General features: G+C 52.1%; 1 protein-coding gene across 1 annotated transcript; it reads right to left on the minus strand.

Annotated features, from left to right (window-relative positions):
• Positions 1 to 4,660: 4,660 nt before the first annotated feature.
• On the minus strand, positions 4,661 to 5,752 carry LOC134434720 (serine/threonine-protein kinase pim-1-like; the record flags this gene model as incomplete). Its single annotated transcript, XM_063183347.1, has 2 exons — positions 4,661 to 4,773; positions 5,410 to 5,752. Coding segments are annotated over 2 exons (456 nt in total), but the record flags the coding sequence as incomplete, so codon positions are not given.
• Positions 5,753 to 26,943: the final 21,191 nt, after the last annotated feature.

Below are 26,943 nucleotides of genomic sequence, written 5' to 3' on the forward strand. Positions count from 1 at the left end.
CCCAGCTGGGAATTTCTGATGGGACTGATTCCTCACACTGACACTGAACAAGTGACATTTTGTTGGGATCTGGCCAGACTGGGCCAGTTTTGTTTTACCAGTGGCCAAAGTCAGCACCAGAGACACAGACTCCAACTGAAGGAATCAGTGTCATTTCCTGCAGTTCAGAGCAGCAAAGAATCACAAAAGGAGCAGCTCAGCAATGCACCCAACCATCCCCACCAAAGATTGCCTGCAGTGATTAAGAAAGATCCAGCAGCATCTACCCTCAGCCTTTACCATCCCCCAGACCCACACAGCAGCTGGGGAAGCTGTCACAGCCAAGGGCTGCAGAGCCACTCCTGGGCACTGGGAATTCCTGCAGGTGCCTCCAGCCCCAGGTGAGGCTCCAACCCCGCTGGGAGAGGGCCCAGCTCTGACAGTGCTGAATGAACAAACTGACAGCACTGCTAGGGTGGCAACATCTGCTTTCACCCTCCTCTTGGGTCCCTCCCAAAGCCTGGCCAGGGCTCAAGGAGGAACCAAGGGAGGTGACTTTGATCCTTCAGCCCCAAACAAGGCCAGATGTCAGATTTCATGGCCTTGTCTGGCTTCTAAATACACAAAGGTCAATACATGTCTCACTAATGAGTGGCTACATCTATCACACTGCTAATGACCATGCATCTTTCATCAGGGAGCAGATACAAAGAGAACCTTTGCTTGGAAGGTTCATCCAGAGGCCACCTTTGGCTCAGGGCCTGCTGTCCAGGCCTCACTCAGGGCTGGTGTCCAGGCCTTGGCACTTCAGGGACGTGGTTTAGTGCTGGGCTTGGCACTGCTGGGTGAGCGGCTGCACTGGGTGAGCTCAGAGGGTTTTTCCAACAGAAAGGATTCTGTGATTCCATGATTCTATCCACTGCATTCAGCTGGGGCTATTTTAGCAGCATTCCTTTGCTCCAAAAGTTCCCTCTTGCCCAGCTCCTGTGGCCTGAGGCTTCAGCTCCTTCAGCTCCTGGTGCTGAGCTGCTCATGCTGAACGAGACGGCTTGGAGGGAAGAACACAGTCCATGCAATCCCTTCTGGGACACGGAGAGGGGAGGCTGTGCAAACAGGAGCATTGTTTGCTGTGGCCTCCTCTCTGCCCTTCACGCCTTTCAGCACTTTGAACCAGCCAAGAGCTTTCTCCAAGAGCGCAATGGAGCAGCTGTTCCTGCTCCCAGGCCTGGCTCTCTCCAGTCTCTGCCCTTGCCTGGTTCTGTCCCTCCTGCTGTGCCCTCTGTTCCCCCAGGGCTCGCTGGCTGCTGCCCAGGACTGTGGCACTGGCACAGATCCAGTGCTCCAGAGCCTCCTTTCTGTGCCTTTGCAGCTGCCTGGGCACAGCAGCCTTTTCCATCTGGAAGCTCCCCATGCACAGGGAGTGCCCAGCTCCGTTCCTTGCACAGCCTCCAGGAGCCCAGGGCTGCCATCTCCAGTCCCTGCTGGCCCTGGGGCTCCCAGGTGCCTCAGGCTGCTGTGACACTGCTGCACACGGGAGGCAAGAGGGGCAGGGGCTGTGCCCAAAGTCAGCTCCATCTGCTGCTGCTGCTGCTGCTGTGGGGTCATTTGTGCAGCCCTGGCCCAGAGTCAGGGATCAGATCCTGCCAGTCTCTTCCAGCCCTGGCTGCTCAGAGTTTGGGCCTTGGAGCCTCAGGTGGCCAAAGGCAGCTGCTGCTGGTCCCTCTGTGTGCCCGTGTTCAGCAGTGCTGCTCCATCAGTCTGTGCCCAGCAACGGGGAAAAGCCTCAGCCCTGCAGGGCCAGGAGCTGCCGGGCTCTGCCTGAGCAGCTCAGCCAGCAGGAAGGGAGCTGCTCCACACGGGAACCAGGAGCAAAGGACATTCCTTCTGTAGGACATGTTTTCTATTTAGAGGGAAAAAAAGGAAAAATGAAGAAAATAGGTAAATTGTAAAAGATAAGAATAAAATCCAAGTGTTAGTGAAAAAACATAACACAATGTTAGTGAAAAAACCAAAACATAAATGAAAATATACATTCTTTCCATTAAGAGGTAAATGATCTTTTTCAAAAGAGAACTCAGTTCTTTACATTGTAAATGTGCTGATGGCATGGATCCATCTTACTGACCTCAGCAACCTCTTAAAAGATTTTGGGCTTTGCTCCCAACACTGGTATTTGAAATTGTGCTCGAAGCAAGAGGAAATTGCTTTGTGCCCTTCCAGCTCCAAGCCGGACTGGGAATGGAAACTCTGTCAAAGCCCAAATCCTTTAGAAGATGACCTTCCTTCTCACCCTGCTAATGAGCTGCACATTCCCTTTGAAACTGCCAAGAGTTTCTTAGAGTCACAAAGTCCCACTTACGGCTTTTTGCTCTGGCTTGGCACTGCAGAAGGGCAATTCTCCATCCACCAGCTCCAGACTGCACTGCCTCAGGAGCACGGCCCACTCGCCAGCTTTGGCCCACTCGTGGCACTGCTAGAGGAGGAACAAACTGCAATTGCACAATTCCAGCCAGTCAAGAAGGAAGAATGGGACAGACAAAACACCCTGTACAGATCCAGGCACTCAGCTGGGACTGTGGAGAGTTTGGGTCCTTGCCAGTTGGATGTGTGTCCCCAGCTGCAATCTCTGGGCCTGCAGCAGAGTCTCACTCACCTACAGCAGAAAGCTCAGGCACTGTGCTGACAACGGGCTCGTCTGATGCAGAGCTGTCAGAGCAATGTGAGGGCAGAGCCAGCCCAGCTGGGCCCAGGGCTGAGCCCAGCAGAGCCCTGGCAGAGCCCAGAGCAGCCTCAGCACCCGCAGAGCCCGGCTGCAAGGAGAGAAAGCAGAAAGTGCCCGTCAGCTGAGGGCTCCTGTGCCCTTGTGCCAAGGCCTGCGGTGCCCAGGCCATGCTGGCTGTGCCCAGAGCTGTGCCCAGAGCTGTGCCCAGAGCTGCCCATCCCTGCTGCCTTTGGCACAGAGCAGGAGGGCAGCACATGTGCCCAGCCTGCAGCCAGCCACGGCACATCCAGCCCTCAGCAGCTGCCCAGAGCAGGATGCTCCTGTGCTTGCTGCCAGCTCCCAAAAGCTCTGATCCCACCCTGCCAAGCACACAGGGACCCACCTCACACCACCCACGGCTGCAAGAAAAGCTGCTCCCAAACCATGGCCTCAGCCTTCTCCAAGGGCATGGCCCATCCACGCCACAGCTGCTCCCCAGCACTTCCCCATCCACACTGGACCACCATGAATGCTTCCTCTGGAAAAACAAACAACACATTATTGAAAAGAGATTAGAGACAAAAAGGGAAAACAAGAAAAATGCTATAAAGTCTTATCTCGGTCAGTGCCTTGAGGAAGGCCCAACCCCTGCATGCCAAGGAAGAACCCACCCACTGGTGAGGGAAGCCTACAGTTTCTCTCTTCCCCCTGCACTGCCCCCCAAAATCACAGTGACCCCAAAGCAAACAAGGGCAGTGGAGCAGCCCAAGCCCTTCCTTGCCTGCAAAGCAAAGCAGCTGTGCACAGGTTCTGGAGCCCCACCTCTGCTCCCACCATGGGGGTTTGTTTGTGTCGGGCTGGCTGCCCCAGCCCTGGCCCCAGCCTGGGGCACGGTGGGTGCTGGGGGCTGTTGGCAGAGCCAGGAGCCCACTCCCATTTCGTACCCACACCAGCCCATCCTCCCAGCCCTGCCAAAAGCAGCTTGGCAGCCACTGAAGAATGAGTTGCATCTGCCCCAGAAAAGGGGGAGCCTTTGGCTCCCAGCCAGGCTGGGCAATGCCCAAATCTGGCAGAATTTCCCCGGGTGGGGACTCATCTGCAAATTCCCTGTGGAGTTTGGCTTTGAAGAAGGTGCCAGAATCAAAGTGCATCACCTTCAGCCTCCCCTGGCCAGGCTGAGGAAGAGCTTGTCATCCCTGATGTCACCCTCGCTGTCTCCAGCAGCAGCAGCAGCAGCAGCAGCATCCCCACCCGGTACAGCTTCTCCAGGGGCTCCTTCTCCTTCCCTGGGTGCAGACCAGGCTCTCAGGGCTCTGCCCAGGGCCCCAGCTGTCAGGGAACCGGGACAAGCAAAATCAGCTGGGATGGCAGCCACCAGTGCTGGGCAGAGCAGCTCAGCTCCAGCACAAGGGCTGTGTGTTCCCATCCCATGACCCCGGTGCAGTGACACTGGCAGCACAAAAAGCTCTGGGTTCCTTTGCTTCTCATTGCCAAGGCATATGTGGAGCAGGAACTTACCAGGGCTCTGGATCAAAGTGTGCCTGTGGCTCTCTCCCTTCTTCTATGGCAGAGGAATATCCTGCATCCAAGGATCACAGAACAGGTCTTCCAGTGCGGGTCTGTCCAAGGAGTTCACAGATAAACACCACCTGATCAGGTCTTTGCACTCTGGGGAGAGAAAGCAGAAAGTGACGGTCAGCCAGAGAAGGCTCCTGTCTGATTTAGCCCACTATTCCCATGCCCAGGCCGTGCTGGATGTGCTCAGAGCTGGGCCTAAACTTTCCCATCAATTCCCTGTTTTGGAGGAGAGCAGGACATGTGCCACCTCCTCAGCAGCTGCCAGTGCAGGATGCTCACGACCCCGCTGCTGGCTCCCAGCACTGGGATTCCCCCCGTGCCCAGAGAAGAGGATCCACCTTGAGAGAGCCCTTGTGGCAGTGGGAGCTGGCCCCAGCTGAGGTTCTGGCCCCTCCTGAAAGGGTGCTCCCCGCAGACCATCTGGTGCAGCAGGATGCCCAGGGACCAGATGGTAGCTGGCTCGCCATGGTACCAGCCAAAGTCGTTCCATTCCGGGGGGCTGTAGGACAGTGTTCCTATGGAATACAGATGGAGTTCATCAGGGGGATGCTGCTGCTCCCAGAGCCTGGCGCCAGCATCCCTGGGTGTGCGGGGGCTGCATCAGGGCCACACAGGGTTACCACTGCCCTCTCGCCAGCACCTGGGACTTGTGCACAAAGTTAGGGTTGGAAAAGAAGCCTCTGGTGCTGGAAGAGGGCAGCCCTAGCTAGGCCCCACCATGACATGCAAAGGAAAAATCCATGCTGGGGAAAAAACATGCCCTTATCCTCCCTGCCTGCATTTCCCCAAAAATATTATGAAGCCAAGGGAAACAGGGTGAGTGGAGCATCCCAAGCCCTTCCTCTCATCTGCACAACAAAGTGGCTGGGGCACAGGTTCCACCCTCCCTCTCTGCTACCCCACCCACGGGGGTTTTGGTCGGGCTGGCTGCCCCAGCCCAGCCCCAGTCCTGGGCAGAGTGGCTGGCAAAAGCTGCCAGCAGGGCTGGAAGGTCGCTGCCCACCCAGCCCCGCTCTAAAGCAACTCAGCTGAAGACTCAGTGCCCTGACTGGCAGCAAAAGGGAGAATCCCCGCTGCCACAGCCAGCTTGGACTGGGAGATGTTGGGCCATGAGATGTCAGCAGCGGGAGCACAGCCCTGTGTAGGCTCACCTGCAAAGTGAGTGTAAACTGTGTCCTGCAGGTAGGCGCCACAGCCAAAGTCGATGAGTTTGGCCTGCCCGGTGTCCAGGTCAACCAGGATGTTCTCTGGTTTGATGTCCCGGTGCAGGACCCCGCAGCTGGTGCAGTGCCACACGGCCTCCAGCACCTGGCGGAACAGCTCCCGCGCCTCCTCCTCGGGCAGGAACTGCCGTGCCCGAATGAAACGCTGCAGGTCCTGACACTGCTCTGGCCGCTCCAGCACCATCACGATGCAGTTGGAGAGCTCGAGCCACTCCAGCAGCTGGACCACACCGGGGAAGCCAGTGGACACCTTGGCCAGCAGCACGACCTCCAGGGGTGCGCTGGTGCCGTCGGGCTGCGGGAGGAGCACGATGCCGTCAGTGGAGCTGATGCCGTGCCAGGCCTGGGGAAGCCCTCAGCCAGTCCGGGATGCTCTGCGCCCTGCGCTGGCCCCACGCCCGCTCTCCCTCGGGGCGTTCTGGCGGCTCCCACCGTGCCGGGCCCCGGCTCATCCCTGGCCGGCAGCCCCGGCTGCTGGCCCCGCTCACTCACCAGCTCGCCCCAGTGCCGGACGCGGTTCCGTGGCACCCTTTTGATGGCCACCTGCAAGCCAAGGGCAGCAGCGGGGTGAGCTCGCCGCCCGCACTGCGAGCCGCATCCTCCGCCCTCCTCCTCCTCCATCCCCTCCTCCTCCATCCCCTCCTCCTGCGCCCGCCGCCGGCCCCGCCGCTCACCGGGGCGCCGTCCGAGAGCCGCGTGGCTGCAAAGACTCTGCCGAAGCCGCCGCGCCCCAGCAGCGATCCCAGCCGGTACCGCTCCAGCAGGGCCTCCTGCGCCGTCCCTGCGGGCGGGACGCGGCTGTCAGCGCTCGGCCCGGGGCCAGCAACGACCCCCGAGTGCCCCTCACCCGCGCCGGGCGGGCCATGCCCAGGCGTTCGCTCCCGGGAACGCGGCACGGGAGGCTCGGGGCCGGCGGCCGCGCTGCCGAGCGGCGGAGCTCGGGCCGGGAAAGCCGCAGCGGAGGCGGCGGGAGCGGCCGCGCCGCCTGTGTCCTCCACGGGCCCCGGGAGGAGCCGCGGCCGGGACCGGGGCCGAGGCCGGGGCCGGGGCCGGGGCCGGGGCCGGGGCCGGGGCCGGGGCCGGGGCCGGGGCCGGAGACGGGACTGGAGCCTGCGTCGGGTCGGGAGCCAGGCTCGGGCCAGGCGGAGCCGAAGGGCGGCGGTGCCGGCCCCGCCCCAGGCCCTGATGCCCGCCCGGCAGCGCCACCGCCAGCACGGCCAGAGCCGGGCGGAGGCGAGACCGCGGCGGGACGGCCGGGGCCGGGCACGGGGCAGCCCCGCCCGGGGCCGGGGGCGGGCCGGGGGCATGGCCCGGCCCGGCAGGGGAGAGGGAGGCGGGGAGAGGAGAGGGACGCCGGGCAAGGGACCGCGGGAGAAGGGTGCCCGACAGCGGGAAAGGGAGAGAGAGAGAAAGAAAAGAGAGAAGAGAAAGAAAGAGAGTATTCAAAATATCTCTTTTCTGCCGCCGCTGCTGCTGCCGCCGCTACTGCTGCCGCCGCTACTGCTGCCGCCGCTGCAACTGAAGCACCGGGGCCGTTCGTCCCCGTGTCCGTTCCCCGCTCGCCCCACGAGCCCCACGTTCGAGCCCCGCGCGCCCCGGGGACAGCCCCTCCGTCTGCCCAAACACGGGAACTTTGCAGTGCTGGGCCCAGATGCAGAGCCCTGACTCCTGTACTCTGGCAAAGCGATGCCCTTGCTTGGTGCTGTGCATTGTCCTTGCTGAGCGTCAAATACTGTCGGGCCACCTTCCCTTGGGGTAGGATTCCTACCTGAGCCCAGCAGTGCACTGCACTTACATCTCCAGTGTTGCTTTCCTGTAAAAACAGGGGAAGGAAAATTCTGTGTGGCTCATGGTATTTTAGTGCCTAAAAATCACTAAGTCACCGATCTTAGAGGTGCTGTGCATCTGGAATTACTGGGATGCAACATAGAAAAGGGGAGCATAGAAATAAATAGAGGAAAAGATCTTGGATTGTTTCTTTTATTTTCATTTCACTTCTGGAAAGCTGTTTCAGTTTTCCAGGAATCTACACCTGTCTGCTCTTCCCAAGAATCTCTCATGGAGAACAAGGTCAAGCTTCTGTCACAAGATTTGCCTCCGGGAAATTATGCCACTGGTGAAATTTTCATTGTGACTGTTTGTGCTGTCTTAGGGCAAATTTTGGGAGGAAATCTCCAAAAGGGGTCCGTCTAGAAAGCAAGTTCAAATGGCCCCTCCCCCTACTAGTTCAGGAAAAGACTTCCCTGGAGAAATGTGAAAAAAACCCGTTTATTTAACAAGTAAAGTATTCACAAACATGAAAAATGAATAATATTAAATCAAACCTCTGACAGTGGTGAAGAGATGGCAAATTCAGGAAGTCCTTTTTGTGGGTTGTAGTTTGCTCACTCGGTCTCTCCTGAGTCCCTCTGGTGCTGGAATGCAGCATCCCAGAGCTTGGTGGGCCACAGGTGTGAGCTGCCGGTGTTTGTCTGGGCTTTCAGTCCAGAACAGGTTTAAACAGTTCCAAGAAAAAGGAAAGCCACAGTCCAAGGAACTTCGCTTCCTAAGCTACCTAAAACCAAATTGCTAGACCTGGGCTGTGAAGGCATCGGGAAATTTCCAAATCTGGGCACTGGCGGTCCCAGCAAACACCAGAGCTGGATGATGCTGGTGCCAGAACCTGCAGATTTCCCAACTTTGGCTGTCTGTGCCAGCAAATCCCCGTACTTGGGCTGTGCCGGCACCAGGAAGTTTTCAGATCTGGGCGCTGGCACTGCCAGCCAACACCAGATCTGGGTGGTGTCATTGCCAACGACAGAAATCTGCCAGATGTGGGCTCTGCTGGCACTGAGAAATTTCCAAATCTGGGTTCTGGTTACATGAAACACAAGATGTGGGGGCAGTGCCAGACCTAGTAGCAGGAAGCTGCCACAGGTTTTGGATTTCTGTGCCAGCAAATTGCTGCACTTGGGCTGTGTCAGAATAGGGAAATTTCCAGATCTGGGCACTGGCAGTGGCAGCAAACACCAGGTCTGGGCACCTGTATTGGCATCAGGAAATTGCCAGATTTTGGCTTTCTGTGCCAGCAAATTGCTGGACTTGGGCTGTGCCAGCACTGGGAAATTTCCAGATCTGGGCACTTGCCCAGCAAACACCAGACCTGGGCGGTGCTGGTGGCAGGGCCGGGAAGCTGCTGGGTTCTGGCTTTCTTTTCAGAAAATTGCTGCATTTTTTTCAGCCAGGTTTTGCTGGCACTGAGAAATTGCCAGATTCTAATTTCCTGTGCCAGCAAACTGCTGGAATTAGGCTGTGCAGGCATCTGAAACATTCCCGATCTGGGTACTGGCAGTGTCACCAAACATGAGATCGGGTTGCTGTAGGTACCAGGTCTTTGCTTGGTTTTGACTTTCTTTGCCAGCAAGTTGCTGCACTTGGGCTGTGCCAGAATAGGGAAATATCAAAATCTGGGAACTGGCAGTGCCAGCAAAAACCACATTTCAGGAAGGACTGGATCTGGACCTGTTCCCTCCCTGCCCACCTCCCTCAACAAGGTGCCAGAGGGGCTGGAGAGCAGCCAGGCAGAAAGGGACCTGCAGGGACTGATGGACAGCAGGCTGGACATGAGCCAGCAGTGTGCCCAGGTGGCCAAGAAGGCCAATGGCTCCTGGCCTGGATCAGGAATGGTGTGGCCAGCAGGAGCAGGGCAGGGATTCTTCCCCTGCACTCAGCACTGCTTGGGCAGCACCTCAATTGCTGTTTGTAGTTCTGGTGCCCCCAATTTAGGAAGGACATGGAAGGGCTGGAGCGTGTCCGGAGAAGGGTAACAAGGCTGGGGAGGGGTCTGGAGCACAAGAGCTGTGGGGAGTGGCTGAGAGAGCTGAGGTTGTTTATCCTGGAGGAGAGGAGGCTCAGGGGAGACAAGGTGGTGTCAGGGCACAGGTTGGACTTGATGATCTCCATGGCCTGTTCCACCCTTGCTGATTCTGGGATTCTCTGAAACCACCCTTGGAGCAGTTGCAGGAGGAGCCCTGGGCCTCCTCTTCAGGAGCTCCAGCAGCCCAGGTCCCTCAGCTTCTCCTGCCAGCCCCAAAGCCCATCCTGTCAGTCCTGCAGAGCCTCTGCAGCTCCTCCTCACTGCCCAGAACAGGGAGCCCCAGAGGCAGACACAGCAGCCCAGATGTGTCCCCCTGGCCTGTGGTGCCGCTGGCAAGGGAGCAGCACAAGGCACTGCAGGAGCCTGCAGACAATTGATCTGAAGGCCAAACCTCCTTAGCTCCTTCTGAAAGAGCAGGAACAGTTCCTCATTGCAATGAGGTGGAATGCTGGGCACCACAGCTCCAGGTGAGGACTGGACACAAGTTTTCTCCCACTGAGTGCTGGGATGGGTTCTGCAGGAGCTCTGGGCTCCTGGGCTTGCCAGGCACAATGAGGAGAGAAGGAGCCAAGTGCACTGATGTGGGAAATGGATATCTAGAAAGCTTTTAGGGCCTAGTAGAATGCCCACAGAGTATGAATCTGTATATAAACCTTGAGACAAGAAATGCTAACTTAAAAATGCCATGGAATAGGACAGATATTGTTGAGAGAGAAATGGACGTGAAAAAAAGTTCCAAAAGATGGCCTTGCAAATAAGATTTTGGAAAAACAGAGCTATGAAAGATGCATTGTAGTGAGACCCACGAGGGGCAGTTTTAATAATTGGCTTTAAGGCATTCACAACGTGGCATGGCAAAAGGCTGATAGACCAAAAAAACTAATTATAATGTATTATAATTAGGAAATAGTTGGCTTCTGATTGTGATGGCGTGAATTATAACATCTGTATTGTCTCACCCTTCTCATAAGACTGAAAATTGAATAAAAGTTTTTAAAACACCTCTCAGTGTCCCCATCTCTAGGTCAAGAAAAGAGTATTATCCAACACACTGAAACACATTTGCCTCGAGCATAACCCAGCCTGGACCAAACACACTGCAAGGTTTCCCCTGTGGCCCATGTCTCGAAACATCAGGTCTGCTGTTTGACAGCTCAGGTTGGTTTGGTGTCAAGGAGTTCCCTCAGAAATACTGGGTTTGTCTTCCTCTGTGCCTTCCCCTCAGCAGCCTTGGGGATGCTCCTGTGTGAAGCCATCTGTCTCACACAGTTTCAGACAACTTCAAACAGGATATTGTGCAATAAATCATTTCCTCTGAAGTGTTCCAACAGTCCATTTCCAGCAATAGGAAATTATTACTGATAGATGAAAGTGGAAAACCCCCAACAGTTTATTATCAAACAGAATCCCCCCATGACACGCGTTACAAGAAGGCGCCGGGGTCTCTCTCGGAAGAACAGGAGCTGTCACGGAGCAGTTCCAGCAGCTGATGGAAGCTCGGGGACTCATCCGGCATCGGCTTTCTCCCGTGGCAGAGCTCCATGGAGCGGGCAGGGCAGTGAAGCAGCTGGGCTGGAGCCCCTCGCTGCCTTTTCTCCCCGGCGTGGCTCAGCCCACAGACTCTCGGGCTGGGAGCGGGGCCGCTCCGCTCCTGCCGGCACCGTGTCCCTGGCCTTGGACAAACAGTTTCCTGCCAGGAGAGCCCTGCACACTGCTCCACAGATCTTTCATACAGGCCCAAACCAACTCCAAACACTCTGTCAGCTGCAGCTTTTCACAAAGGGCTGCAGCAATCCAGGACAGCTGCAAGTGAGTGTCGGAAGGCTCTTGTCTTGTTCCTGACAGCAGAATTCTTGATGATCTTGTGCAGTTTTATTCAGATGTAACATGAGAGCTGAGGTTTTTTTGTTAAAATATTTAATGCTGAGTAACAAGCCTTGGGAGCATGAGGTACAGGACTGATGTGTGAAAGCATGAGCATATCCTCCAAAGTGGCCAGTTTAATTGTCCGTTTTATTACTCTTGTATTTACTCCACACTAATAAGGAAAACCAAGCTCTGCTTGGAGGCAAAACAGGCATGGGATACACTCTGGTCCCTCACAGGCTCCGCAGGGCTGGCAGTGACACAGCAGGCAGTCTGCTTCATTGTGAACCACTACAGAGCTGCATCCCAATCTGGTTTAAGTAGCGTGGTATTTTTAAGAGCTCCTTTTCTGCATGAGATACAAAAAGGAGATCCCAAATGATCTTCATGCAAACATGCAGTAAAGAACTGCTCCTGCTATCCTAATGAAGCGTTTGCTTTGGCAATTACACTCTTCCCATTCATCTTTTGATGCAGACACTTCAGGTTTTCCCCCACACCCCTGCAAGGCTGGCAGTGGCTGTTTCCCAGTTCCTGTTCTTCCCTAGAGATGGTGCAGTGTCTGCTTTGAAACAAAGAGCCCTGAGATCTGAACAGCTTGAAGGAGCATGAAGTGCTAATTAAGTGCTCATATTGGTAACACCCAGGTCTGACCTTCCCAGAGCTCTGAAGCCGCAGCAGCAGGACCATGCATCATTCCTGTTGGTGGATGTTCATGTTTCTCATGTGCAAGAGCAATGACTTTGAGGAGAGACAAAAACGCCCCTCTTCAAAGAGTGGGTGTGCAAGGAGATGTGAAGTTTCACAGCCTTTCCTAGGATATTTTAGAAAGATCTAAGAGAATATTGTGGCATGGGGTAGGTCCCTAATTTTGTCTCCAGAGGAATCCCCACAGGGCACATTCACCCTGCTGCTGATGGCAACCCCATAAGCTCATGGACCAATTTTCCCTGCAACGTGCCACCCTGCCTGGGCTTTACTAGGCCGGGACTAGACCCAGAGCCAAGCAAACACATGCAGCCAGGTGACATTGTGTAACATCAGAAGCTGGCAACCACCAGGACTTTGCTGTCAAAAGGTTACAGTTTGCACTGGGCCCAGAAGTGTTTTTCCCTAAGGCAAAGCAAATTGAAATGTGAAGTTTCAAAGCTTCAAATGACTATGAAAGGAAACTGCAGAATAATTTCTGGAAGGGCAGCATTGTCAATGATCATGCAGCCCACCAAGAGCTGGAGCTGAATCCAGAATTGCTTCTTCCAGCTGTGCAGGAATTCATTCCACTGGCAAGCACTGGTCCATGGGAAAAAATGATCCCCTAGCTCTGGGCTAAATGGCAGCCAGGCTGCAGTGCAGATTGGAGGAGCCCTTGTCACTTGTTATTGGCCTCCCAGTGCACTCATCCTTCTGCAAACAAGGGGCAAACAACACAGATGGAGTGCTGTCCCGGGTAAATATACATACAGGTGACTTTGCCAAAGCAGTGCATCTTTTCCCGGTGAAATACACGACCACTTCTTACCTATGGAATTGTGATTGAAGACACCTGTGAGCCAGATCTGTGGGAGATGGCAAAGGAGCAAAGCTTTGGGATTTGGGCACACTTCTCTTGGTTTCTTTGCTCAGGCCTTTGGTGAGCACAGAACACACCTAGGTAGAAAACCTTTGACTAGACAGGATCTTTTGGATCCATTGTCCCTCAAACAGGTCAACAGGTGACTCTGTTGTAATGCTAAGTAACAAAGAGCAGCACAAATGACACAAAGAAAACATGGCCAAAGAGGAAGAGGAGAGGCCCAATGAGGAAAGGATGTGGTGAGACACTGGCACACCGAGTGAGCTGCACTCCCATAATCTCTAGGCTGGCAGGTCCTGGTCTCACTTTCTCCTCTTGGTTTTTTCAATTTTGTTTATTTATTTACTTTTTTTCATCATCAAAATGAAATATATAGAATTAAAAACATGTCATCAAAACTTAAAGACAGAATCAAAACACATTAGTTCAAAACTACATCTAAAGATCAGAACATATGTACATCTGTAACTATCAAGCCTAACGCATCAATCCTATTCTTCAAACACTCTCCATACAGGCGGCAGCTTCTTCCTGAGCTTGGAGGACAGAGAGCTCTTCTGGATGGGAGGCAAGGACTTTGTGGGTGAGGGAACATGGAAAGTGTCCCGAGAAATCTTCTCGGTAAGACGGTAACCAGTCAGATCTGCAAAGCGGAGACACAAAGTTTAACAGAGGCCACCATGCAAACCTAAAGCATCTGAAGCTCCATATTTCATGGGACACATTTCCTGGAAATGTCCAAACAGCTGCACAGGGAAACATGCTCCTGCTGGCAGACACTGAGGCAGGCCAGGGCAAACCCTGACCCACTTGCCCAGAGCTGGCACAGGCCCAGCCTGGCCTCTGGGCTGCCCTGGGACAGCAGGGAGCCCAGAGCCCTGTGCTCCCCAGGAATGGCTCAGCTGCACATGCACCCTCCTGCTCCTCTGCCTGCCCCACAGCTCAGCAGCCCCACAGCTCCAGGGGCACTGGCAGCAGCACAGCTCATTGCAGGGGCACGTGCAGGGCACAGCTGTTCCCTGGCAATGTGCGCAGCCTCTCTGGGCTGCCACAAGACCTTTCCTCCCAGCAGAGATTGGCCCAGCTCCCCCCTCACCTCTGTGTGAGGCTTAGCCATGATTGCCTTCACCTTGTCCTCAATCTGGAGCTGCTTCAGGCCCCCCATGCCATGAGTAGGAAGGGCAATGGAGAGAACAGGGGCAGATGCACACCACAGAGACCTGCAGCAGGACTGAGGCTCTTTTCACCCATGTATCCCGAAATCTGCAGAGTTTTGGAAAACAACAAATGCAGGGAAAACACGTGGTGGGCTGTGAAGTTGCAGAATATCCAGCAATGCAGCCTGTTTCTTCTGTGGGGCTTGGCAATGGATCCATCTGAATGTTTTACCCTATTGCAAAGCTGAGGAAAGGGTGGCAGGCAGTTTAGCCAGGCTGTCCTGTTCTAGAGAGTGTCTCTTGGGAACTATCAGGCCCAGCACCAACATTTAAGGCAGCATTTGCTTCAACTGTCCCATGGCAGTCAGCCTGTGAAGGTGCCTGTAAAGTGATTCATCATCTCAAGGCTAACATGAAACATCAGTTTGAATAGAAAGTAGAGCTCTAAGGCCATGACAGTCATACAAGACTCCTTTGGCAGGAGCTGCACCTGCTGTGCAGGCTGTGCCACACCCAGCAGATTGTCCCCCATGTGCTCCATGAGGGCAAGGATGCTCTTCGTTTCCCAAGTTAGTGGCATCATGAGGAGACGTGGTTTTCCCAGGGCCTCAGTGGTTAGCACTGTGAAATACAAAACACTGCTCACAGCTGCAATTGCAATTGTCCCTCTCCCCACAAAAGCACAAGGCTCTATCCTTGGCCTTTGCAGGCACTTTCCCTTCCCCATCAGTCACCACATCTAGGAAAATCTGACAGGCTGGGAGAACTCCAGGAAGCAGCAGGAAGCTGAGTCAGAGGAGCTTTAGTTTGGACATCAGGAAAAAGGGTTTTTCACCCAGAGGGTGATTGGGCTCCCCAGGGCAGTGGTCACAGCACCAAGTCTGACAGAATTGAAGAAACATTTGGACAACAGTCTCAGGCACTTGGTGTGACCCTTGGGCTGTTCTGGGCAAGGCCAGGAGCTGGACTTGATGGTCCTGATGGGCCCCTTCCAACTCCCCATATTCTACACTTCTGTGATTCTGAGAACTAATGGGCTGCAGGAGGGCAGAAATAGGTGACAAGAGGAAAGAAGTGAGGTTGGTTGGAGAATTAAGTCACTGAGTTCACAGAAGATGCAGGATACAGGACCCTTCCCTCCAACCATTCCCATTCTCTCTCTCATCCCTTCTCCCTCCCACACACACAAAGGTGAAGAATTTCTAAAAGAAGAACCTGCTTGACTCCCATGTCCATGAGAGCAATCATTGCTCGTGCAGGAGTCACATTCTCCACCATGATCCCCAGGCTCTGACTGGCTGCTTTCTGAACAAATTCTGGGGAGCTGGACACCATCTGGAGAAGGACCCGAGCAACCTCATCCACCTCAGAGTCCATGTCCTTCTTCAAGGTCACAGAGAGCTCTCCCAGAGTGACAATGGCAGAGCAGGACACCTTGGAACAGAGGTTGGTCACCTGGGGAAGCCATGAGGGGAAACATAAGAATCACCTTGAAAAGAAAACCAGTTGTCTTCAACAGAAGTCCCAGGAAATGACAACACATCCCACCGTGTCCAGAGGAACATAAAATTACAAGAAGAGCAGGAGAGCACAAGCACAGAAAGGCACTTACTCTGCCACCAATTTCTGGCCTCAGAACTTCTCACTGCAGGCCTAAAATAAAAGTTTCATTCAGTGTTCTACTTAACCCTTCTAAAATGTCCACAGCTTTGATTTTAGGCCCTTTTACTAGAAAATTAAAGCAAGGGCTGCTTTCAAATCATAAAGGGACAAGTGATAAAGATAAAAGAGTCAGGTGCTCCTTTTCAAAAAGCCAACACCAGCAGTTGAAGCACTCAGCCAGGAAACAGAAAACACAGGCTCAGGTCTACAGAATAATTTGCAGTGTTGAATCACAGCTTGGGCAGAGACTGGGACTCTGGCAAATAACGTCATTAGTGTCTCAGTTTCTGCATTTGCACATTGCATTATAAAGGCTCCACACTCAAAGATGAGTGTCAGATACCCGACCTGCCAGTAAATACAGCTGCATGTACCCACAGATCCTACAGACAGCTGACAGACATTAGAAATATCAGGTCTAAAATCAGAAATGAAGGCAGACTCTGAGCACACATGGAGATGAACAAGCACATACCTACTCTACCCGCCGTGTATGAAGTATGGGGGACAATTCAGAACAATGTTCTCACCTCGCTGGTAACTGCCAAGCAAACCTCACGAAGTCTACAAAGCAGGACCTCTGAATGGGACCCAGCCAGGTGTCTGATGGTGAAGAGTCCCTCCTCCTTCAGCTCCCTGAAAGGCAGAAGATTGATTTTTCTCTCCACCAAGGCAGCACCCTCTGAAATGACCAGGCTGGCAGCTCAGTTGAACAATGGGAGGTGCTTTTCAAGGAGCGCTTAATGAAATCGTGGAACGCGTTGCCCCAGGATGCTGTGGCTGTCAAAAGCATTCACAAACCCAAGAGGCAAAGAGAGGGGTTTCAGAGTGGCCATTTGAGAAGACAGCCTTTCTGAAATCTCTGGCACATGAGCCCCTCTGTCACTGCTTCCTAGAAGCTGTGAGACCGGGCCATGCTGCTGTTTGTTGTCACCTCCCTGTACCTGTCCCTGAGACACAGTGCCACCGGGCTGTTATTGGGGCATTTTCATTCTTTGTCAGCCCCAGCAGGCATTCAGCAGGGAGAGTCTGCACTGCCACTCTGGAGCTGAGTTTCCACTCTATGATCTCGGCCTCTCTGTCTCCCCCTCCACTCCCCCTCACACATTCCCCAAAAAAGCAGCAGGATGTCTGCTTGGACCACCTCAGCCTGCAGGAAGGCCAAGTGGGTCCTGGCCTCTCCTGACCCACAGCACAGCTTTCTTTCATCCCAGCATGGAAATATAAAAACTGTATTATCACATCACACAGAAGGCCAGGAGCTTTTTATTTTGTCTGCAAGTGTGCACAGGGCATTGGGGAAGAGGAGAAAAAGAGTGTTTTGCAGTAAGCAACCCGGCTACTCAGGCAGGGTGGTAGGAAAAGTGTCTGGAAGCTGCTTTGTAGGACTTTGGTTGTTCTGCTGAAGCTTCTGACAGAGCTTATGGGCAGATCCCAGAGCTGTGGAGAGTTCCTGGGAAATTTGTCCTTGGATATGTCTATGAATGCTCTCCCAGCCATGAACTGCCATCTGTGTCCTGACCATATGTTACTGCCTTGACTGTTGAGTGTCTGAGGTGCTCTTGAGGCTGCTATGGACCTCCTTCACCGAGGAATGGATTGTGATACAACATCCCTTTCTGCTTATGTTTGGGCACTGACAGAGCCTGGACCACTCTGGCTGGAGCTTGGGCTCTGGCCAAGCAAGATTGCTGATGAGAGCAGCTCATGGTCCTCAGCTCTTCCCTGCTGCTGGGACACACAGACATGGCCATGGGGACAGAATGGAGCTGCCCCGTCTGCTAGGTCACTAAGAAGGACGTAAATTTTTCTCTGCCCCGTCACCACCAGTTCTGCCTGGGCTGCATCCTGCAGTGGGCAAAGAGAAATCCAGTGTGACCACTCTGCAGAAGAATGATAGAAGCTGTCAGGTTTTCTGAGTAGGATGAACAGGACTACATACAATTTGCCATCAGCTCCCCCAAACAATTGCTAGAGTCCAGCAGGGAGAGAGCCTGGCCACCTTGCTGAAAGCAGCCCCCCAGACCCTGTGATGGCTGCTCCATCTTCCCCACAGGGAACACTGTCCCCAGCTGAGCAGGGGCTGCAGGACCAGAGCCTGTGGATGGGCTCCTGCCCAAGGAGTGGGCCAAATTTTTAAAATAACAATGTCATCTACTGGACCAAAGGTGGCCCTGGCTGCACCAGAAGCTGGAGGGAATATGTCAGCACCAGAGATGGCTGGTTAAGGAATCCATAGAGCAGCATCCTGCACGCCCTCTGTGCCTATGGTCAAGTTGCCAAAATCTTGGTGCCAGTACTGCAGCAGTCTGTAGCAGTCTGTAGCAGTCTGAATTGCTGCTAGCACAGTCCAGGGTAGAGAAGCAAAAAGGACCTTTGCATGATCTCCACAGATGTTTTATTCAGCTGTGCAGGGAGATGTTCAGGTCCCAGCAGCCACACACAGAGGGTCTCACTTTGTCTCCACAGGGGCCTGGTGGCTGACCCTGATCTCAGGGCAGTACAAAGATAAGGGGGCCGATCAGGGAATAGGGAAGGTGTGGCTCAGGAATGCAGGAACAGACACAGGAACAGGGGAAGGAGCCAATGGGGTCTAACAGCTTTTTGGGGGAAGCTTCTTGTGTCTCCCTAGACCAGGGAATGCCCCCCCAGGGTCTCCACAATTTCTCCTGTTTTATATTATTAGGAAAGCTTCTCTGAAGGATCAACTGAATCAACACAAAATGACAAAAACAATCAAAAGCACTCATAGGAAAATTGTTCAAAATGCAAACAATTCTGAGTTCCCAACGTGCCAACAGATTTCTTGGAGTGTCTTAGATCTGCAGGGTTTTCTTAGCACAGTTTATCAGGAAACTGAATCATACATACTGAACCTCTGGTCCATGGCCTGCTCACTGCCATCGTGCAGCAAGGAGGCCCAGAGGCTGCTGTGCTCTGGGCCTGTCAGGGATGAGCACAGCGGCTCTGTGGCCAGTGCCAGCTCCAGCTCCAGCAGCTCACAAGAGGAGACTCCTTCCAGAAGCTCTGCTGGCTCCAGTGTGGCAGACCAGCAGAGCCCACTGGAAGCCCACCTCCATTGCAGCCACCCCCAGCTGCGCCCAACATCACTGCAGAGCAGGAGCTGCCCCAGAGGAGCCGCGGCAGGAGCTCATGGCAGTGGCAGGTCCCTGTGCCCAGGGCAGAGCCACAGAACCTCTGCTCCTGGCTGGGACAGGGGCTGCTCACCCTGGTGTCCCACCGAGAGGAGGGATCCTGGGCCCCAAACTCTGCCCAGCCCTGCCAAAGGCCACCCCGCCAGCAGTGCCAGCAAGGTTCCTGCAGCCATTCAGCCAAATCAGAGGAACAAATTTCTCTTCAGCTGACACAGTCTCTGCACACAGCTTCCTCCCCCTTCTCCTGGTGCCTTTCCCTGGCTCCAGCAAGAGCTGCAGGAAATGCTGTGTGAGCCATGATGATGGAAGAGCTACTGATAAAAACAATGGGGTGATGTTTTCAGAGGAGTCATGAATGGAAGATTGACCAACCTTCCAGCCAATGATATGCCAAAAGTTTCCATTCTTTAAATAATAGACTGCAATAAATTAGTAAAAAGAAAGATATGGAAACAAATCTCCCACAGCTGCTGGCTTTCCTCAGGCTCCATGGTCTATGTATTGCTAGACTTAATTCATCTAGGCAGAATATTAACTGCCCTGACTTGTTGGAGACTGACCACAAGGTCTCATCTGTGGTGGGCAGTCACTAAAATTAGCTCAGCAGAGGCATCTTCAGCTGTCCAAGTGTAGCAGAAATACATATTCTCTGCTTCATGACTGTGTGGCAGCAGCTGCTGGTGTGGATTTGTCAGCGTTGCTTCATGGATTACTCCTGGGAAGGAATTGTGTGCACAGGCACAGTATGATGGCTTCCATCTCCTCTAATTACTCCAATCAGATGATGGCCAAAACTTTTAGGCAAAAAGCATCATAACAGAATAATATACAATATTCTTCAAACTACTCCTGTGGTTTGGATTTTCTTACTGATTAGGTTCAGTGTCTGGCCTCAAGAAATCAGTCCAGAAAGAACAGGCAAACCTCAGCTTGCAAGCTAGAGTGCAAGTCTTTAATCTGCTGGTTTTGCAGCATGTACAAACAACTTTCCAGCATATTTGCAAAAAAACTCTTAGTTTTTGCTATACCTATCCAGAACCTGACTCTCTCCTCATTTTATTTTGATTTGAGATCCAAGCATGATTTTTTTATGGACAGGAAGGTAAGAACCAGCTGCAAATACAGACTACAAGTGTGCATCTATACTGCAGGAACTGAGCTGTAGCTTGGAATTAAAGGCAAGAAGTGATGCCATGGTAAATGTGAACGTTTAGTGCTGGCATAGGAGCCTTCTGCAATGCCCCACCAACCCATGGTTCACATTGCTACAAATTCTCTTTCTGATGTTACAAAGAGTGTTGAAGAGCTGGTTGTAAGTAAAAAAAAAAAAACAGCCAGAATGTTAATTTTTGTTAATATGGCAAACAATGACTATCTAATACATCAGAGCTCATAGGAGTGAGTATTCAGATTTCCACTTAGTATGTGCTGGCAGTTTTAATTTGTAATCAACAGGTTTATCCAAATCAAGTTATCCATAGGAATTAATTTGCTCTTTGATCTACCTAAAAATGCCTCATTGTCTGATAAATTTAGTAGAAATTTGCAAAGTCAACAGTCCACAGATTTTCATTTCTTGTTTAGTGGCTATTCTGCGGGAAGGCTTTTACAGACTAATCAGTTTGGATGCAATTAAAATGCCAGTACATTTCATTTAGCCATCTTGGTATTAGAACAAAACCATATGACTGTGCAGCCTTTTAAAAATATTTTCAAATAAATTTTCAGATCAACAGTCTGAGTAGGACTCAGAATAAAAACTCTACCAAACTTCAACTCCATTGGAAGATTCCCTTGTCACCCTGTGAATCAGCTCTACATTCAGAAGATTAAAAGTCCTAATGATGGTGGTTTTGGTATGGTTAGGAACTGGGGAAGGATCTTCCTTCTCAGCTCCATGCTGCAGTGCCTTTGGGATGTGGCCTGCTGGCCATTGTTTGTGCAGCCCTGGTATTTCTCCATGAGGCAGAAAGTGCAATTGCATTTCCAGCCCAGAGCCCGTGAGGAGTGGGGCGTGCAGAGCTGTGCCAGACACAGGCCAGCAGCTGTGCCGCCAGAGGGTTTTGGTTCCTGCCCAGGGCAGCTGGTGCATCTCTGCCGTGAGTGCCTCCCTTGCCAGGTGCCCATGGACAGCAGGTGCAGGGTTCTGCACGGGGCATGGAGCAGGGTGGGGGTGTCTGCTGGCAACAGAGTGCAGCGGAGAGCAAACAGTCCAGGATGGTCCTGCAGTGTGTGACAGAGAACTCCTGACACAGCTGGTGACTGAGCCAGTGAGGGAAGGCACTGCTGGGCCTGCTGTTTGTGAGGAGAGAAGGGCTGCTGGGTGACAGGAGGGTTGGAGGCGGCCTTGGGCTCAGGGATCACAAAATGCTTGTGTTTGATACCCAGAGAAGGAATGAGAGATGTTGGGGAAGTGTTGACCTGCAACAAATTGTGAATTTGTTAAGCTTTAACAGGCGGTGCTTGATCGTACCTTCCCTCACAGCAGCGGTTAATGTGTGCAAGTGGATGTCTTAGCCTTGAGAATAAAGACAGTGGGCCTGCTGAGGAGGTAGCTGCAATGCATTCAAGCAGAAGAAGGCTCTTAGCCACGGGAGGAGAATTTGAGGAACAGGATATTCACCACATGGCCACCAGAGACCCTCAAGAGACCCCTACTCTAAATGTCAGTAATTTTGGGGAAGTGATTTAAACATGTCAAACACTTTGTGAGAATGTTTAGCCTGTGAGTTTGAGCAAAGTAATGAATAAAAGTAATGAAAGTAATGTCTTAGTTCCGTGGATACTAACACGTGGGCGTGCATGTTTCAGGGAAGTGATTCCTCACGCACCCAGCACTGAAATAAAGTAATGCCTCTTTTCTCACACTGAGCTGGCAGTGTGGATTGGGCCCTGCTCGGTAACGTTCATTTTGGTCATTTCTATTGAAGCATAAAGAATGGTTGAAATGAAATATTTTCCAGCTGTTTCCCTTTGGTTTACCTGTTTGAGGGTTAAAATTCTGTGCTGCAGGTGTGCTGGGTGTGTGCAGAGCAGTGCAGCCCCAGCAACCCCTTGGCTTGCCCACAGGTTGTCATGCCTTGTTGCCAGGTGTGCCCAGCTGTGGCAGGAGAAGGAGCCCGCAGCGCAGTGGGCACCGTGCCCTGCCCAGCCGGGGCTCTCTGGCACAGAGCAGCAGCAGCGCCAGCACCGTTAAACCCGCTCCCTCCTTGGCTTCCCCTGGCACACAGAAGCCTCTGGAAATCAGCACGGCCAGCGGCGTTCCCAGCTTGGAGCAGCTGCTGCTGACGGGCAGATGCTGTCAGTTTGACTGCTGCCAAAGGGGAAGAAAGGCAGAGATGTACCCGCACCGGAGCCCTGGGCATGTCCAATAAAGGAGCAAGTATGTGGGGAGATTTGTTAGGAAACATTTCAGCTGTGATGCCAACAGTGGCTTCTCTCCTGGTTCTGTGTGTTCTGGACAAGTAATGCAATGGTTGGCTCTGACAATTAAGAAGTAGATGTTATGTGGATGTTCAAATGTGTAGTGATGGTATTGTAATATATCCTCCCATAGTCCTCTTTCCCGTCCCCCTTGTAATAGCCTGGGTAGTCAGGGCATTTGGAGAGGGCTGGCTTGTGACCAGCAGGCAGGGTGTAACAACGCCTGACCTCCAGTCAGGATGCAAGAAAGTAATCTCCACCAATGGACAGCAGAGAAAGAGTTGACTGACAAAACTTTTGGAGGGGATAAGGGTATAAAAGGCAGAGCATCCTTTTTGTAGATGAGAACATGGCTGCTAGTCACAGAGACTCCCAATGCTGCAATTTTTCCTTATTCAGTCCTTTGTTAAGGTTTACTAAAGCTTAAAATGTTAAAAGTGAGAGTCATTTCTCACATGTGCAATGCTGTGGGCCATTGTCTTGGTCTGGTTTCCTTTGCTTGGGTCCCATCTGAGTGCTCAGCTGGGGTACAGGCTGTAGGTGCTTGAGGCACTCTTGGAGTTCCCCTTGGATCCCCTGAACCATGAGGGGAATTTGTGCTTCTTTGTGACAGAGAAGAACTTCCCAGGCTCTTTTGTGTTTGCTGTACGGAAGGTTGGTTATTGCTTTGCATAAATTCACAGACTAACATGCTTTGTGATGCTTTTCTTTGTCATACTTTGCTTTGTGATGTCACGGCATGGTTGCCACATCGTTGTGGTGACATCAGAAGGTTGCCTTGTGCACAGAAGGCCTGAGTGTCAGAGCAGCCTTGCTCACATCAGGAGAACCCTCCTGGTTGGAGCATTGGTCAGTGGGTAGTTGCACTCTGAGACGCCATTTGTTTTTCTAGTGTTGGAGAAGACTGGCACAGCTCTGGGAATATGATCCACCATCTGGCCACAGCAGCTTTTGCTGCTTATGGTGTTTGTTTTTCCGCGTATTACATTACACACTTTGCACGTAAGTAGAGTTTTCCATTCTACTTAGGTTAGGGTGTATCCTAACCTGGCTTTTGTATGTCTTCCTCCTGGTGGCTGAGTTTCTGATTTTGAAAGGGAAAGAGCATTAGGATGCCAGTGGTGTGGTAAAGCTCCTGTCATGACGTTCAGCTAAAAAGGGGGTGTCTGTAGCCACAGGGGCAGCATTTGCAGGGGAACTTGCAGGGCTTCTGTTCCCTCCAGGGGAGAGTCTGTGGCAGCAGAGTCTGTCATTTCCTCAGGTTGCTGGGACAAGCAAGACACCTTTGAAAATGTAGACTGGCAGAGCTTCTTGGAAGGCCTTCTAAAACTCTGCAGCTGTTCCCAGAATTCAGAGAAAGCTTATTTATTTTAAAATTTTGTCATGAAAGGATTTGACTGTCTAACTTGACCTTTTTCAAAGTGCTAAAATAGTGATTCCCTTTGCAAGGAAATGCAAACTCCAAAGCAGTGAGTGTCTGCCACAGCTCAGGGGGATTTTAGGGAAGCTTTTCTGAGCAACTGTTTCAAGCAAGTTAATGAGAACCGGTGCATGCAACTGATTAAAAAAAAGAAAAGAACCTCAAGGAGAGGATTTCAGAAGCTGTTTTATGTCTTTGGTAGAACAGGAGCACTGAGTGTTAAAGAACAATTTGCATTTTCTTGGTCATATTTGTATTCATTTAGTGGCAAAACAGGCTGAAGTGTAGGCACAAGCAAGAATATTGTCCTGATCCCTTGCTGGCTGTGTGAATGAAATGTGTCTGCTGGAGGGATGTTGTGAAACGGGAAATCATCTCTGTTTGGGTTGACTTGTTCTGTGGGATTCAGCAGCCCAGGCAGTTTTCTGACAGCATCTGGTTCATTTTCCCTTCCCACTACAGGTCACCTGAAGCGTGTATTCAGCAGTGCTGAAGATCCTGAGGTGAGTGAGAAAGGAACATTTCATGTTCCTGGTGTTTAAGAATTGTAGAGCAAGCTGAGAGCTGGGCCAGTAGCAACAGAGTGTAGAGAGCCAGCTAGGAAGGCTGAAAGAAAATCCATTTTCATGCCTGAAGAAAAATAACAAAGTGCGAAATGGATATTTTAAATTTCTACATCAGAGCTTCGAAGAACTACAAACCTAGTTTTGAAGAGAGAACCTTGCTTGCTGACGGCAGATAGGGTGGAATATTTACATAGGAGCAATTTCCTGTACAGTTGAATTAGACCATTTTAATTTAGTCAGAGTCCCTTAGAATTCTATTCCTATCAAACTTTATGATATCTACTTAGAAGATATCGTTGTAGAACAGGAAGGCCATCTTGCAATGGTGCCTGCTGTATCTGAAGCGCAATGGGCACCTTTGTGGCTGGGGAGCTGCGTGGGCCAAAAGGACGCAGGGCTGGCGGCCGTGAGCAGCTGAAGATGAGGCAGCGTGGGGCCAGGGGGCCCAGAAGGCCAAGGGCACGGTGGCTGTGCCAGCAGCAGTGGGGCAGCAGGAGCAGGGCAGGGAGCGTGGCCCTGTGCTGGGCAGCGCTGCGGCCACAGCTGGAGTGCTGTGTGCAGCTGTGGGCCCTGGGAAGCAGAAAGTCATGGAGGGGCTGCAGCGTGGGCACAGAGGGACAGGGGAGCTGGGCAAGGGGTGCAGCACAAGGCCAGTGAGGAGTTGCTGAGGGAGCTTTAGCCTGGACAATGGGGGCTCCTGAGGGACCTTCAGGCAGACTTCCATAGATCCCTGCCTTAGATCCATAGAGCCAATGCTCAGCACAAGGGCTGTTTCCCCGCCAAACATCCCTTCACTGCATCCAGGTGCTTTAGACACTGGAGTAGGTAACACTTGCATATTTTGTTTATTTGTTCGTTTGCTAGAAGGAGAAGCCTTGTGCAATTTCTCCTTCTCCAAGGAGCAAGGGAGCTTTTACTCAATCTTTCCTGCCCTTTTCCAGCACTGGCAGAAACACATCACTTTCAGGTTAATAACTCCCGTGTCTTTTGGCAGCCCAGGGAATCAGTGTGTGTTGTGTTTGGGAATTGAGCAGGAAATCAATGCCCTGGCATTCCAGCTGGTGCTCAGAGATTAGAGGAGCTGGGAGGGGCTGGGCTGCATTTTTGATTCCAGATACTTTAGCACCATCAGTGTGGTCGAGTCCAAGAGAAGAACTTGCCCAAGCACAGATGCACAAAGAGTGCAGTTCCCAGTGCAATGCTCTGGGTCTGATTGCATTCCATAAGGACCAACACGCTCCAGATTCCCCAAGAGTGTGGGTTACTGAAGCAACAGGAGAGCAAGTTCAGGATGGCAGCTGATCGGGGCACTGCTACCGAGTGCTGATGTGTGTAGCGACAGAAAAGACAGGATTGATTCCGGGTGACCCCCACGTGGCGAAAAATGTGCTTTGACTCTATGATTTAGAAGGTTAAACAAATGCTTTCTTAAGCTATGTTATATTACACTAGTACTATATTAAAACTACACTATTGAGATACTATACTAAAAAGCTACAAAAGAAAAATTCGTGACTGTCTCCAGACAGTCACAACACAGATTTTATCTAATTAGCTAATCAAGCTAAACAACTACCACTAAAATCCAATTAACAAATCACTTTCAGTAAACAATCACTATAACACATTCTACATGTAGTAAACAAAAAGAACAGCCAGTAGAGATAATTGTTTTCTCTTCTTCTCTAAGTTTCTCACTACCTTCCCTTAAAAAAAAACCTAGGAGAGAGAGAGGAACTATATCTCTCTGTATTCAAAGAATGTAAATGCCACAGCACAGTAAAGAGAGATTTAAAAAGTGAGATCTGTCTATCTGTCTGTCTATTGAATCTTCCTGGCTCAGCTCCAAACCAGTGGAAGATGCAAAGCTCACCTAAAGGCATCCCTTCAGGAGAGGAGCAGAGACAAGTTCCATTGACTGATCCTGAGCAGGCAGAGATGTTTTCCCCTCCAGAGATGGTTGTTTTTTCCCCTCATGTTTTCCTCCTCCAGCCTCTTGTGCCCTGAAGCCTTCTTTTTATCCTTTAAATTTTTGCATGTCCTGAGGGAGTAGAACTATCCCATGCTGTATCTGGGGTCTGGTGACTTTGCTCATACATGACACATGGTTTGCATTACATGACACATGGTTTCCTTCGCTGGCATCCCCAGGGCTGTGTGAGTGCATTCATTAATGGGGCCTTATGAGAAACTCTGTTAGTGCTGGTCAGAATTCTCAGTTGACAAAAGAGGGAGAAGAAACACCTTGGTCCTCCTCCATATACTGAGGTGGCCATAGAGGTTCACTGACTTCCATCAGAGATCTTTGCGTGCATCCTTATCTCATGAAAGACCCGGTTTTCTAACGAGAGTGTGGATGTCAGGAGGGAGGAATGCTGGTGCCGGCCTGAAGAGAAGGTGAACTCCAGAAGTGTCTCTCACAAGGAGTGAGCTCACCCAGGAAGCCCCTGCAGAGCCAGGATGGAGCTGTGGGACAGGGCGGGGTGTCAGTCACTACTGAGAGACAAACAGGACATGGCAGAAGCAGAGGGAGGCCCTCACCAGACCCTTGAGAAATGCCACACCTTCCCTGTCAGCTCCCTGAGAGGCTGCTGGAGCTTCAGTCCCAGATGGCCCCTGATTGTAGGGCCAGGGTCACTGTGGAATCTGTGCCTCCCCTCGGGCAGAGAACGACCCAGGAGAGCAGCAGCACAGTGCTTTGGGAACGTGTGAGCCCAGCAGCCTTTGAGTCTTGGCCCACAAAGGGCGTATGGGAAGCTGAAACCCATCTTCTCTTGCTTTCTG

Source organism: Melospiza melodia, unplaced genomic scaffold (genome assembly GCF_035770615.1).
Source record: "Melospiza melodia melodia isolate bMelMel2 unplaced genomic scaffold, bMelMel2.pri scaffold_46, whole genome shotgun sequence".
Lineage (NCBI taxonomy): Eukaryota > Metazoa > Chordata > Aves > Passeriformes > Passerellidae > Melospiza > Melospiza melodia.